Source organism: Panthera tigris, chromosome X, assembly GCF_018350195.1.
Source record: "Panthera tigris isolate Pti1 chromosome X, P.tigris_Pti1_mat1.1, whole genome shotgun sequence".
Classification (NCBI taxonomy): Eukaryota; Metazoa; Chordata; class Mammalia; order Carnivora; family Felidae; genus Panthera; species Panthera tigris.
Window position 1 is genome coordinate 60762249 of NC_056677.1, and position 16903 is coordinate 60779151.

Genomic DNA, 16903 nt, shown 5'->3' on the forward strand with positions numbered 1-16903 from the left:
AGGTATACACAGCTGGTTCAACATTGGAAAATCAATGTAATCCATCACATCAATAGGCTAAAGAAAAAAATATATCAATAGATGCAAAAGAAGTACTGGACAAAATCCAACACCTATTCAAGATAAAAACTCTCAGCAAACTAGGAATAGAATGAAACTTCTTCAACTTGATTAAGGACACCTACAAAAACCCCTATAGGTAACAACATACTTAATGATGAGAAACTAGAAGCTCTACCCCCAAAATTTAGGAACAAAGCAAAGACACCCTCACTTATCACTGTTGTTCAATATGGTACTAGAAGTCCTAGCTAAAGCAGTAAGAAAGGAAAATAGAAGGCACACATATTAGGAAAGAAGAAATAAAACCGTATTTGCAGATAATATGATTATCTATGTAGAAAATCCAAAAGAACTGACAATAGAAATAAACCTCCTGAAACTAATAAGCAACTCTAGCAAGGTTGCAAGACATAAGGCTCATAAGGCTCAAAAGTCAATTGCTTTCCTATATATCTCCAGTGAACAATACATAATTTGAAATAAAAAATAATACCATTTAAATTAGTACCCAAAATGATATAACTAGGTATAATTCTAACAAAACATGTTCAATATTTATATGAAGAAAACTTCAATACTCTGATAAAAGAAATAAAAAAAAAAACTAAAGGAATGGATTTCATGTTCATGGATAGAATGATTCAATATGGTCAAGATGTCAGTTGTTCCTGAACTTGATCTATATATTCAATGCAGCCCCAATCAAAATCCCAGCAAATACTTTGGTAGATATGGACAAACTGATTCTAAACTTTACATAGAAAAACAAAAGACCCAGAATATCCAACACAATATTGGAAGAAAAAAAAAAAGCCAGAGGGCTGACACTATTTGATTTCAAGAATTACCGTAAAGCTACAATAATCAAGACAGCGTGGTACTGGCAAAAGAATAGATAAGTAGATCAACAGAACAGAATAGAGAGTACAGAAATAGACAAATATACATAAATATATTATACTGATGTTTGACAAAGGAGAAAGGCAGCCCAGTGGGTAAAACAGTCTTTTCAAAAAATGGTGCTAGATGTGCATTGGTAGTATAGTGGTGAATATACTTTCAAAAAATGGTGCTAGAAAAACTGAACGTACAAAAACGAAATCTAGACACTGACCTTACACCTTTCACAAAAATTAACTCCAAATGGATCACAGTCCTAAATGTAAAGCACAAAGCTATAAAACTTCTAGAAGATAACATAAAATAAAATCTAGGTGACCTTTGTTTCACAATGACATTAGATACAACACTAAAAGCACAATCCACGAAATACTGTTAAGTTGGACTACATTAAAATTTAAAACTGCTGTTCTGTGAAAGACACTGTTAAAAGAAGGAAAATACAAGCTACAGACTGAGTGAAAATATTTGCAAAAAATCTGATAAACGACTGGTATCCAAAATATACAAAGAACACTTAAAATTCAACAATAAGAAAATGAACAACTCAATTTAAAAATGGGCAAAAGACTTGACAGATATCTCACCAAGGAAGAGATACAGATGACCAATAAGTATATGAAAACATGCACAATATCATACATCATTAGGCAATATCAAATTAGAACAAAATTGAGATAGCATTATACATCTATTAGAAAGACTAAAATCCTGAACACTGACAACACCAAATGCTGACAAGGATGTGGAGCAACAGAACTCTCTCATTCACTGTTGGTGGGAATGCAGAATGGTACAGCCACTCTGGAAGACAGTTTGGCAGATTCTCACAAACTAAACATTGTCTTAACATATAATCTAGCAACTGCACTTCTTAGTAATTACCCAAATGAGCTGAAAACTTATGTCACACAAATCCTGCACACAAATGTTTATTACAGCATTACTTTTGGCAAAATCTGGAAGCAACCAAAATGTCTTTCAAAAGGTGAATAGATACACACACTATATGGTACATCCATACAACGCAATATTTTTCAGCAATAAAAAGCAATGAACTATCAAGTCAAAAAAAAAAAAAACCATAAATGACTCTGAAATGCATATTGTTAAGTGAAAGAAGACAGTTTGTAAGAGCTACATACTATATGATTCCAGCTATAAGATATTATGGAAAAAGGCAAAACTACAGAGACAATAAAATGATCAGTGGTTGTCAGGGATTTAGGAGGATGGAGAGATGAATAAGTGAAACTATTCTGTATGATACTTTAATGGTGGATAAATGGCATTATGCATCTCCCCCAAACCCATACATAAGTACACAACACAAAGAGTGAATCCTAATGTAAACTATGAACTTAGCTAATAAGAATAATGTATTTTTAAGTAATTGGTTCATTCATCATTTGTAACAATTGTACTACATTAATGCAAGATGTTAGTACCAGAAGAAATTGAATGGAGTTTTTTGAGGGGGGATATATAGGAATTCTCTGTACTTACTGCTTAATTTTTCTGTAAGCCTAAAGCATCTCTAAATTATAGTGTTTTAATTAAAAAATACTACAGGATATAAATCATACTTCTCAATTAAAGGTCAGATACCATTGTTTCATTTTAAAAAGTGTTTTTCAGAAAATTTTTAAAGAATCAAAGTGAAAGTACATGAATCTTCTGAAGTTACCCATGTCAAGATAGTAGTTCCTGGAAAACTCCAGCTCTTCCATGAAGGCTTCCCTAAATGCCTAATTGCTGGAACTCCCATATATCTTCATTTGTGACTCCCTTTGGATATCTGGGTATTACATTATATATATTTTATCATTATTTATGTATTTTTCTCCTTCAGTACACTGCAACTGCAGGAGGGAAGGCAAGGCACATATTTTATTCATTTTTTTATTCCCAGCTGCCTAGCATAGTATCTTGTATCTAAAAGTCACTTGACAAATGTTGCTCAATACATAATGCTATGATCTGAATATTTGTGTACCCCTGCCAAATTCACATGTTGAATTCCCCCCAGGGTAATGACACTGGAAGCGGGGTCTTTAGGAGGTGATTAGGCCCTTATGGGATTAGTGCCCTTATAAACAAGTCCCCAAGATCCTTCTTGCCTCTTATATCATGTAGGTCATAACAAAAAGCCATTTATGAACGACCTAGTTTATGGTGCTTTTTACTGCAGTGTAAATGGACTAAGACACATATATGATCCCTTACTTTATATAACAGATGCATTCTTGAAGAAAAGGGATATTGATTATATTTTTACAAAATACACTCTCCCTTGAAATTATTTTATAATGTTAAATATAGCTTATTTTCATTTGCAACAGATTCTTAATTGAGATCTTTTTTACTTTAATGTCCTATACTCTCAAGTTCTCTGTCAACTAAGTGGTTCCAAAGATGGTGTTGATTGCAGAGTATAAGTAAACTTTTTTATAACATTAAAAAACACACTTATTTTATGAAAACAGATGATTTTAGTAAATATGTTTTATATTTTCCTTAAATCCTAGCACGGCTATTATGTGATATACTAACAGAAAGATTAAATTTTTTAAAATCTTTTTTAATGTTTATTTTTGAGAAGACAGAGTGTGAACAGGGGAGGTGCAGACACACACACACACACAGAATCCGATCCAGGCTCTGAGCTATCAGCACAGAGCCCAATGCAGGGCATGAACCCATGAACCGTGAGATTATGACCTGTGTCAAAGTCAGATGCTTAACTGAATGAGCCACCCAGGCACGCCCAGAAAGATTACATTTTTTAAAAAAATCCTTAGATCTCAAAATCCCCAGATTAATGATAATGTGATACTCCTAGGATAGATGTGTGGATGGTAAGAAAAGGCAATGCATATGATTTGTAGGGATTTAAGGAAGGAAGGCAGATTGTGTTCTCTCTATCTCTGTCTCTTGGTGGCAGAACCCCTAAAATATATCTCATAGAGGACCCAACATATTAAAAATAGAATTGCTGCAATTCAGAAGAAACACCAACCCATTCTTCTTGGCCTTGTCTGGGCTGCAAGACATCTTTGCATAATACAGTTTATCTTACAAATCTTTGCTGTAGACAATGATAGCCTTAAGACCTTCAGAATGAAAAGAGAATTAATAGGCAAATAAGTAAGCAGATGGCATGCTGTGACCCCATATGTTAAACATGAAATCCTCCTCCCTTCTGTTTCTTCTCACTTGATATTTCTGTCTTTCTGCCTCCGTTCTCCCTCATGGATGCCTCTGGTCTTGCTATGAAACTACCACATGCTGCTCATATGGCTGGGTGGCATTCATTTATAGCTGAGAAGATCCCTGAACTTCTTAAAATTCCCAGAAGTATGTGGAGGAGGTAGGGAAGACCAGAGTATAAAGGAGAATAGATTGGTCCAAAGTGCTTATACACCAAGGCATGTTGAGAAAAAATAGGAAGCCAAGAAATGAAAGGGATAACAATCCATCTTTGCACACCCAGTATAAATGACACCACCAATACTAACAAAATTAAACAATGACCAGGTTTTAAAGATTGAGAGAGTAACCACTTTAAAGTAAAGACAGTATAGAAACTAGAAAAATGATGTTAGGAATGGTTAAAAGTTACCACTATATATTCCTAAAGCTATTCTATGGTCTAGTTCCTGTTTAGTAAAAAAAAAAAAAACAAAAAACTGCTTCTCTATATGCTCTGAAAGTACAAGCATGAACTCATCATAACATCGGGCAATTTATTCCTTTTCCTAACTCAAAAGTAATCAAACATACTTTCTGAGGACTAATTTTCTATATTCATTGCTGTTTACTTGTAATTAGTTTATATGAGGTTAGTACAGCATATCTATTCTATGGGTGCTCAATATTTATTGATAGAAGAATCAAATATTAGCCTTCTAAAAATATTTCAGTCTTTACGGAAGTTACCTTGATCTAGGTTTTATACCGACATTGACCTGTCACCAAGGAACAGAAATTTGTATTTTGAAGGGTTGAAATTCATTCTAAAACTAAAATCACGTATTAACACTGCTCCTTTTGACTAACCTAATTAGCCATGTTCTAAACTGTTCTCTTCAATTCAAAAGAAAGTCCAGAAAACAATCTGCCTTCAACTTGTCAGCAAAGTACTTTAATTCAGCTAATAAAGAATAAAGGCCAATTTGCTAATTCTGCCTTGCACAAGAGCTGAGAATAATCTTTATCTTTAAGCAATTTGTAGGTAAAAGACAATTCAGCAATCAGTACTGAACTAAAAATTTAAGAGTTAAAAGAATTTTAACTGAGAACAAACTGAAGGTTGATGGGGGGGTGGGAGGGTGGGCGATGGGTATTGAGGAGGGCACCTGTTGGGATGAGCACTGGGTATTGTATGGAAACCAATTTGACAATAAATTTCATATTAAAAAACACATATAAAAAAGAGTTAAAAGAATTTCAATGTTAGCTACCAAATTTAGATTTGTATTATCCTCTCTGTTCAGCTTAAACAAACAGAATAAAGTATGGATCTTAGTCTATTGTTCAGTATCTTGATTTAGTCCTCTCCCAGGCAAGGGGTCCAGTTCATTGGGAGTACTCAACAGAACCCACAGATGAGAAAGGAGAAAAGACAATGAACAGCTAGACTGAATTATTCTAGTTTTATTCTCCAATCACTCCATCCCTGTTTCCATTACTGTTTGCTTCCCTACAGGAACACATTTATCACAGGTTCTGTCTGTAGTCACCTTCTATTTCTGCTTCTTTCCTTTGGTGAACTAATTTGCATTGTTTCTACTATTACTTCTTTTTCCCCCCAACTATTACCCCTAATTTCTCTAGCCTGGGGCTCCTTCCTAAGATTGTCTAGCATTTTGTATTATCAGCTACATATCTGTCTCAACATTCCATTAGCATCTCAAACTTAACATGCCTCAAACCAAAATTTCATCTTCCCAAACAAGACTTCCTAACTTCCTACCTACTTCTGTTAAAAGTATTTTATTTCTCTTATCCTTGGCATCAACTTTGAAATCTTATTTCTCTTTTACTTCTAATATCTGATCCGTTGCTAAGTCTTGTTGACTCTACCTCCTTCACCTCACAAAATCTCTGGCATCTTTTCCCTGCATATTACCATTTCTACCACTACTCCAGTACAAAGTGTCATTACTTTTCATCTAGACTATTACATTAGCCTCATAACAAGGTCGGCAAATATTGCCTGAATGAATACATGAAATGAAAATCAATGGTATCCCTATTTTAGTTGTCTCACCACCCTAATCCATTTTATGCAAAAGGGTCAGATTAATTTCCTAAAGCACAGCTCTAACCTTATTACTCTGCTACTCAAAATACATGTTGCTACTTCCAACATAATTAAATTTTTGTTTCACAGTTAAGGTATTTCACATGGAGCTCTATCTTTTAAGGTTACCTATAATTTCTCTGAAACACTATCCCCTCACTGGAGCAAAGCTGGACTACTCACTACTCCACACATGCTTACGTCCTCTCTCAATCTGTTCATTTTACCCCTCTACCTTTAACAAAACTACTCATCAATCCAAGACTATCTTAGACATCACTTCCTCTCCAAAACCTTTCCTGACTCCCCATCTTGGTAGTTCTTTCCTTTGAAATCCCAACACGTGAATGGTACTTCTTTCAAATCATTTATGACTTACTTTGGATCATAGCAATAAAGTATAACTTGTCTTATCTTGGATGATTTGAGACAAGAAATGTGCTCTTATTTATGTTTGAATACCCTGCAAAGCCAAGAACAGTCCTCTGTATGATAAGTTCTCAATACTTATTTTTAGGGTAGGGAAAAGAATGAGTAAATAAAAAGGAACATACATGACACAGAGAAAAAAGTAATAAGATCTAGGTTCTAAAACAACATATTAACCCTAACACATAGCAAAACCTCATTTATATTTTTCAACTGTTTTTTTTTTTACCATATTTTTGATGAAATCTAAATTATTCTTAACACATATACTTTACTATGTGCCAAGCATTCTTTTTAGCCTTTTGTATGCTGATTTAATTAATCCTTATAACAACTGTATTTAACCTTATTTTACAAATTGGGAAACTGAGGCATGAAGACTAAGCAATTTGCCCAATGTTACAAGGTTAGTAAGTGCCAGAGCCCAGGAATTTCTTTTAACTTTTCCTGTTTGTTTTTTTCCCCCTTCACACTATTGTTTACCACTTATGGCATTCAATGTGCCTAAATGTGCCTTCATCATCTTTTCAAATTACTAGGAACTGAGAACCAAGCTTACCAGAAATATGTATTAAGAAAGAACCAACAGGTCTCTAAGGAGTTTCTTTTATAAAGTTCCTTATGCTTTGTTACACAATGATCTGGTTTCAGGACTAAATCCCATTAAGTTGAGGCCATTAGAAGTCTGATCCACAGATAAATTGGGCACTACCATGTAATTTCTGATGGTATAAAATAGTTATGTAAATGAGGGTCATAAAAGTTAACAATGCTCCCCCCAAAGTAGCTTATATCAGCCCTTTTCATTATTAGAAAATGTCATACTATTTTTTAGTTATAGCAATGATCAATGTATAATTTCTCCTGTTCTTACCTTTGCGCCCCCCAAAAATCCCAGAGAAATGGCAACCCTAGCTCGTAGATCTGGCCGGTCTTTGGGCCACACATACGAAAGCATTGCTTTTATGATTTTCCGAGTATCAACATCTTTTAACTGTTGAAAGAGAGAAAACAAAGCAATAATTAACATGTCATTTCAAATATAACTATATTTCAATAATGTAGAATTATGTAAATATTTAAGAAAAATTTGAAAACATTACAAACATAACTTTTTTAATTCAAGTACAACTATCATACAGTGTTAATGCAATCCCTGTCAAAACACGAACAACATTTTTCATAGAATGAGAAGAAATAATACTACAATTTGTATGGAATTACAAAAGACCCTGAATAGCCAAAACAATCTTGAAAAAGAAGAACAACCCTACAATCCAGCAATCACACTACTGGGTATTTACACAAAGAATACAAAAACACTAATTCACAGAGATATATGCACCCCTATGTTTATAGAAGCATTATTTACAATAGCCAAGATATGGAAGCAGCCCAAGTGTCCACTGATTAATGGAATGGATAAAGAAGTGGTATACGTGTGCGTGCGCACACACATGCGCACACACACACACACACACACACACACACTGGAATATTAGTCATAAAAAGAATGAAATCTCGCCATGTGTAATGACATGGATGGAGCTAGAGAGTGTAATGCTAGGCGAAATAAGTCAGTCACAGAAAGACAAATACCATATAATTTCACTCATGTGGAACTTAAGAAAGTGAACAAACATGCAAAGGGGAAAAAGGAAAGAGGGAGAGAGAGACAAACGAAGAAAGAGTTTCTTTTTGTTTTGTGTACTTTTGAGAGAGAGAGACAGAGACAGAGACAGAGAGAGCACGAGTTGGGGAGGGGCAGAGAGAGAGAGGGAGACACAGAATCTGAAGTAGGCTCCAGGCTCCAAGTAGTCATCACAGAGCCCAACATGGGGCTCAAACCCACGAACTCCGAGGTCATGACCTGAGCAGAAGTCAGACACTTAACCAACTGAGCCACACAGGTGCCCCAACAGATTCTTATTTATAGAGAACTGATAGTTAGCAGAATAGAGGGGAGTGGGAGGATGGATAAAATAGGTGATGGGGATTGGGGAGGGCACCTGACATGATGAGCACTGGGCGATGCATGGAATTGCTGAATTACCATATTATACACCTAGAACAAATAGTACACTGTATGTTAACTGGAATTAAAACAAAAACTTAAAAAAATGAAACTGGAGGTATCACAATCCTGGATTTCAAGATATACTACAAAGCGGCAGTAATTAAAACAGTATGGTACTGGCACAGAAACAGACATGCAGGTCAAAGGAATAGAATAGAGAGTCCAGAAATAAACCTGCACTTTTATGGTGAATGACTCTATAACAAAGGAGGCAAGAATATCCAATAGGAAAAAGACCGTCTCTTCAACAAATGGTGCTGAGAAAACTGAATAGCTACAGGCAAAAGAATGAATCTGAACCACTTTCTTATAGCATACAAAAAAATAAACTGAAAATGGATTAAAGACCTAAATGTGAGACCTGAAACCGTAAAATTCCTAGAAGAAAATATTGACAGGAATCTCTTTGACATCAGCTGTAGAAACGTTTTCCTAGTTATTTTTCTTCTGGCAAGGGAAACAAAAGCAAAATTAATCTATTGGGACTATACCAAAATAGAAAGCTTTTGCACAGGGAAGGAAATCATTTTAAAAAAGGCAACCTACTGGGACTTCAACACCCCACTTACAACAATGGACAAATCACCTAAACAGAAAATCAATAAGGAAACAATGGCTTTGAATGACACACTGAACAAGATGGACAAAACAGATATATTCAGAACATTTCAAACTAAAGCAGAGGAATATACATTCTTTTCCAGTATATATAGAACAATCTCTAGATTTCTGAGACACAAATCAGCTCTCAACAATTACAAAAACATTGAGATCATACCGTGCATAGTATCAGACCATGACGCTATGAAACTCGAAATCAACCACAAGAAAAAATTTGGAAAGATAACAAATATTTGGAGACTAAAGAACATCCTACTAAAGAATGAATGGTCTAACCAAGAAGTTAAAGAGGAAATTAAAAAGAACATGGAAGGGGCGCCTGGGTGGCTCAGTCAGTTGAGTGTCTAACTTCAGCTCAGGTCATGATCTCCTGGTTCATGAGTTCAAGCCCCACATCGGGCTCTGTGCTGACAGCTCAGAGTCTGGAGCTTGTGTTTCTGTCTCTCTCTCTGCCCCTCCCCTGCTCACGCTCTCTCTGTTTGTGAAAAACAAGTTAAAAAAAAAATTAAAAAATTAAAAAAAAAAGTACATTGAAGCCAATGAAAATGGTAACACCATAACCCAAAACCTCTGGGACATAGCAAAGGCTGTCGTAAGAGGAAAGTATATATCAATCCAGACCTTCCTAAAGAAGGAAGAAAGGTCTCAGATAGACAATCGAACCTTACACCTTAAAGAGCTAGGAAAAAAAAAGCAAATAAAACCCCAAACCAGCAGAAGACAGGAAATAATAAAGATTGGAGCAGAAATTAATGCTATCAAAACCAAAAAAAGAGTAGAACAGATCAATGAAACCAGAAGTTGGTTCTTTGAAAGAATCAACAAAATTGATAAACCACTAGCCAGTTTGATCAAACAGAAAAAGGAAAGGACCCATATAAATAAAATCAAGAATGAAAGAAGAGACATCACAACCAACATATCAGAAATAAAACCAATAATAAGAGAATATTATGAGCAATTGTACACCAATAAAATGGGCAATCTGAAAGAAATGGACAAATTCCTAGAAACATATAAAGTACCACAGCTGAAACAGGAAGAAATAGAAAATTTGAACAGACTCATAACCAGTAAAGATCAAATTAGTAATCAAATATCTCTCAAAAAACAAGAATCCAGGGCCAGATGGATTTCCAGGGGAATTCTACCAAACATTAAAAGAAGAGTTAACAACGTATTCTCTTGAAGCTGTTCCAAAAAATAGAAAGGGAAGGAAAACTTCCAAACTTTATGAAGCCAGCAATACCTTATCCAAAACCAGACAAAGACTCCCCTAAAAAAGAGAACTATAGACCAATTTCCCTGATGAACATAGATGCAAAATTCCTCGACAAGATATTAGCCAACTGGATCCAACAATGCATTAAAAAAAATATTCACCATGACCAAGTGGCATTTATACCTGGGATGCAGGGCTGGTTCAATATATGCAAAATAATCAATGTGATTAATCACATCAAAAAACTAAAGAACAAGAACCACATGATCCTCTCTATAGATGCAGAGAAAGCATTTGACAAAATACAGCATTCTTTCTTGATAAAAACCCTTAAGAAAGTAGGGATAGAAGGATCATACCTCGAGATTATAAAAGCCATACATGAAAGACCCGACGATAATATCATCCTCAATGGGAAACAACTGAGAGCTTTCCCCCTAAGGTCAGGAACAAGACAGAGATGTCCACTCTTGCCACTGCTATTCAACATAGTATTGGAAGTCTTAGCCTCAGCAATCAGACAACACAAAGAAATAAAAGGCATCCAAATTGGCCAGGAGGAGGTCAAACTTTCATTCTTCGCAGATGACACGATACTCTATATGGAAAACCCAAAAGATTCCACCAAAAAACTGCTAGAACTGAACTATGAATTCAGCAAACTGGCAGGATATAAAATCAATGCACAGGAATCACTTGCATTCCTACACAACAACAATGAAGCAACAGAAAGAGAAATCAAGGAATCGATCCCATTTACAGTTTCACAAAAAACCATAAAATACCTAGCAATAAATCTAACCAAAGAGGTGAAAAATCTATACCCTGAAAACTATTGAAAGCTTATGAAAGAAACTGAAGAAGACACACAAAAAAATGGAAAAATATTGCATGCTCCTGGATAGGAAGAACAAATATCGTGAAAATGTCGATACTACCCAAAGCAATCTACACATTCATTGCAATGTCTATCAAAAGAACACCAGCATTCTTCACAGAGCTAGAATAAACAATCCTAAAATTTCTATGGATCCAGAAAAGACCCCGAATAGCCAAAGCAATCTTGAAAACGTAAACCAAAGCAGGAAGCATCACAATCCTGGACTTCAAGCTGTATTACAAAGCTGTAATCATCAAGACAGTATGGTACTGGCACAAGAACAGACACTCAGATCAATGGAACAGAATAGAGAACCCAGAAATGGACCCACAAACATATGGCCAACTAATCTTTGACAAGTTAAGTTAAAAAGAATATTCAATGGAATAAAGACAGTCTCTTCAGCAAATGGTGCTGGGAAAAGTGGACAGCGACAGGCAGAAAAATGAACCTGGACCACTTTCTTACACCATACACAAAAATAAACTCAAAATGGATGAAATACCTCAGTGTAAGACAGGAAACCATCAAAATGCTCAAGGAGAAAGCAGGCAAAAACTTCTTTGACCTTGGCCTCAGCAACTTCTTACTCGACATGTCTCTGGAGGCAAGGGAAACAAGCAAAAACGAACTACTTGGGACCTCATCAAAATAAAAAGTTTCTGCATAGTGAAGGAAACAAGCAGCAAAACTAAAAGGCAACCGATAGAATGGGAGAAGGTATTTTCAAATGACGTATCAGATAAAGGGTTAGTATCCAAAATCTATAAAGAACTTATCAAACTCAACACCCAAAACCAAATAATCCAGTGAAGAAATGGGCAAAAGACATGAATAGACACTTCTCCAAAGAAGACATCCAGATGGCCAACTGACAAATGAAAAAATGCTCAACATCACTCATCATCAGGGAAATACAAATCAAAACCACAATGAGATACCACCTCACACCTGTCAGAATGGTTAACATTAACAACTCAGGCAACAACAGATGTTGGCGAGGATGCGGAGAAAGAGGATCTCTTTTGTACTGCTTGTGGGAATGCAAACTGGTGCAGCCACTCTGGAAAACCATATGGAGGTTCCTCAAAAAACTGAAAATAGAACTACCCTACGACCCAGCAACTGCACTACTAGGTATTTATCCAAGGGAACAGGTGTGCTGTCTCAAAGGGGCACACGCACCCAATGTTTATAGCAACACTATCAACAATAGCCAAAGTATGGAAAGAGCCCAAATGTACATTGATGGATGAATGCATAAAGAAGATGTGGTATATGCGTGCACACACACACACACACAATGGAGTATTACTTGGCAATCAAAAACAATGAAATCTTGCTGTTTGTAACTACGTGGATGGAACTTGAGGGTATTATGCTAAGCAAAATTAGTCAGGGAAAGACAGATATCATATGATTTCACTCATATGAGGACTTTAAGAGACAAAAGAGATGAACATAAGGGAAGGGAAACAAAAATAATATAAAAACAGGGAAGGAGACAAAAATGTAAGAGACTCTGAAATAGCGAGAACAAACAGAGGGCCACTGGAGGGGTTGTGGGAGGGGAGATGGGCTAAATGGGCAAGGGGCATTAAGGAATCTACTGAAATCATTGTTGCACTATATGCTAACTAATTTGGATGCAAAGTAAAATAAAATAAAATTAAATTAAATTAAAATAAAATAAAATAAAATGGTAACGTACTGAATGGGAGAAGATATTTGCATACATAACTTTCATTCTGAATCTGAGGTCAATATCTTTCAACCTCAAAATATCCTGGAAAAAGAGAAACTATTTCAATTGCTTTTAAAAAGCTACTTATATCCTTAAGTTTTTACTTCCACCTATAGCCATCTTCATATTGCCAAAAAGGTATTCCGTGGAGGCAAAGGGACTTGTACTATACACTTATTTCTCATCTATTAAGCTATCAATGCATTACACAAAATTTAAGAAATATTTCAATAGTTCCATCTTTGTGGTTAAAACCTCTATATATTTTGGGCTCTTTATCAATATGTTTATTTAATACAGTTTGCAGCCCTCAGTAAAAACTCATGATAAAGTCGAGTTATAAAGCAAAGTTTAGGAAAGTAGGAGTCTTGGTATTAACTATATAGAACAAAGGTTGGGTTATTAAAAATTTCAACAAAAACACAATTTTCTAATCATGCTTAATCTCATTACTAAATCATCTCACATTTTTCTTTCTCTCAAGTTCCTGAGGCAACATTCCCATGAAATATGTAGTTTCAGCTTTTGGAGGCAGAATATTAAGAATCAAAACCAGGGGCGCCTTGGTGGCTCAGTCGGTTAACTGTCCAACTTCGGCTCAGGTAATGATCTCATGGTTTGTGGGTTCAAGCCCCCCGTCGGGCTCTGTGCTGACAGCTCGGAGCCTGGAGCCTGCCTGGGATTCTGTGTCTCATTCTCTCTGCCCCTCCCCCACTTGTGCTCTGTCTCTGTCTCACAAAAAGAAATAAATGTAAAAAAAAAATTAAAGAAAAACAAAAAAAAAAATCAAAACCACACTCTGTAAAGCCAAAATAAGATCAATACATATATGTTCCAAAACTATGTTATTATCGTTGGCAAAATAATCTCCATTTTAAAAACTGAAGTATCTACTCCATTTCTGGAATAGATATTTTAAAAAAAGTTGATGCTCATTGCTGGTGAAGTTGTATTGAAATGGGTACTCTAACACGCTGTTAGTGGGAGAGTACACTGAAACAATCTTTTCAGAAAGCATTTGATACCCACCGTCAGCTTTTAAAATAATTTGCCCTTTGTGTCATGAATTCCATTTCTGGAAACTTATGCTTTAAAAAATACTTAAGAATATTCTCTAAGTCGAATCAAATTTACTTTATAAAAATTTCTTGAATCTATTTTCACTACCAACCTAATCCAAGCTATCAAATTCTCACCTAAACCACTGTAACCATCTCCTAACTGATTTCTCTGCATCTACTCTGCTCCCTATTCAATTAGTTCACCCTGCAATCAGATATTACTCCCAGTTTAAAACCCTTCAACTGCATCCTATTGCTCTTAAAGATCAAAGTCCATAACGTGGCTTGTGAGGGTCTGCTTGGCTTGGTTCCTGACCGCTTTCAGTGTTCATGCCATACTAGCTTTCTTTTCTTTTAGTTCCTCAAATATGCTATAATCCCTCCTGCCACAAGGCATTTGCACGATATCACTCATTCTGTCTGAAATAATCTCCCTCTGTACAACACCAATCCACTCCCCAATCTCTTCTAATTAGTTAACTGCCAACTCAAGCAGCACTTCTTCAGTGAGGCCTTCTCTAACCCCACTCAGGATTCTTGGCTGTATTCTTTCACATTGGAGTATTCCTCTCTTCCAGAGCATCCATTTTAGTTATAAACTACATATACAGAAGTGATTTGATTAATATCTGCTGTCCTGTTAGAATTTAAATTCCATATGAGTAGCAACTTTGTGTTTGGTGCTCACTGTTGTAACTCAATACCAAATATAGTGCCTGACATACAGTAGGTACTCAACACGTATCCATTGAATAAAAGAATGAAAAACTTAGCTATTAAGGATGTTTATTCTCATGCAGTTTTAACAGGAAAAAAGTTGGAAGCAGCCTAAATGACCAATATTGGAGAACTGTGTAAACAAATTATAGTGAATGTATAAAACAAACTGTAGCCATTCAGAAATATATGTAGTGACACAGAAAAATGTGAAGTGAAAAAAGCAGAGCACAAAACTTATTTTTCATGTTAAAAAAGTGACGTGTGTATGAGTTTACACATGCATACAAATGGGTCTGAAAGCAATTCCCCCCAAAGTGTTAAAATAAGTAGCTGTGAGTAGATGGAATCACTGATGATTTTTTATATTCTTTTTGCTTGCTTGTATTTTCTGTAGTTCATATAGAGTAAGAAAAAAATTAGTTCATTTTGTGGGAGGAAAGTTACCCAATTTCAAGTAAATGTACACACACAGCAAGGAATGGGGGGAAACTGCCAACATATAAGAAACCCAGGACAACACATTATATTATTCAGGGTAGTTTTATATTATGGTTATTGCCCCCCAAACTCAGCAAACTATTTTTCTAGTCTCTTTCTCAGTGATTTCTCAGTCTGTTTACTGAGTAAAGTGCAACAGAAATAAAACTGTTCATATTGTACTAAAAACAGGACTACATTCCTGGCTGCTTTAAAGATAAAAGGTGGTGCTTGGAATTCTCTCTTTCTCTCTCTCTCTCCCTCCCCTTCCCTCTCTCCCTCTCCCACTCACTCTCCGTCAAATAAATAAACTTTAAATATATATATATAAGTTGGCAAAAATATGAAATGCTGAAAATACAGTTCTTAATGTTTTATTTTATACACACATATACTCACATATGTTCTCATAACCAGTAAGGTATTTTTAAATGGGGATAAGGCTATAATTTTAAAAGTCACTTTTTCAATTGAACTATTACTAAATAAATATAATTTAATGCATTATAACTCAAATTGAGGCATTCAACCACTTTCCCATTTCACAGGTTTTATCTTATTTTTCTTGATGGAATAATGACAAAAAGGCCCTGCTTCTGCATATCTTTAGAAATACTCTCTCCTGTCAAAACCATCTACAACAGATCCCAAAATTTTTCAATTACGACACAGAGAAGTTATGGCTAAGAGCAAGAAAATTATTCTAGTTGGCTTAATAGTGCATAAAATGTCACCATTTCATTTAACAAAATGGGTTCTGAAGTTGTGTAATCATGCATTATGAGTCCATTCAGCTATAAAGTACATGACTTAAGTTATACATTAGATACCTATAAAGTTTGAAAAACATCTTTTTTATAAGTGGAGGCTAAATCAAAAAGGAATTTCAGAGGCTGAGGCACAGTTTTAAAGAATTTTAAACCAACTCATTCCGGCTGTACAAGAGTAAAATAAAATAACATGGGGAGGTCTCGATACAGATCCTGAAAGATCATATATCACATTTCAAAATCACCACAATCATCATACTGTGAACAGCCATAATTCATACATTGGATACACAATGGTAATCCTAAAAGACAAAAGGGTTATCTAAAGCCACAAGCTTGAGACTGAATTCAAAATCACCTTCATATCAACTTACCTTTTCATTTCAGACTAAGAAACACAAATAGTATACATACCCTTTTAAGATCACATTCTTAAAGAAAGGGTAGAAAATATTGGAAATGGTTAATGAGGATAACAAGAAATTGGCTTATTTGAAAACATACTGTGTAAGGAGTAATCACAGTATAGGAAAACAAACAAACAATGATTTAAGGAAAGGAAGTTCTTTTGCAGGGGTAAAAATTCCTTAAGTAGCCAGTGGTTGAAATCATAATTTTTATTTAAGCCTCACTT

At 35.2% G+C, this 16903-nt stretch overlaps 1 protein-coding gene across 1 annotated transcript in view; it reads right to left on the reverse strand.

Moving 5' to 3' along the window:
- The window catches only part of ABCB7 (ATP binding cassette subfamily B member 7), a 162739-nt gene that overhangs the window by 48814 nt on the left and 97022 nt on the right, over nt 1-16903 (reverse strand). Inside the window, exon 4 of the mRNA XM_007097500.3 lies at nt 7572-7691. Within this exon, the coding sequence (XP_007097562.1) occupies nt 7572-7691 (120 nt within the window). The remainder of the gene's footprint in view (nt 1-7571; nt 7692-16903) is intronic.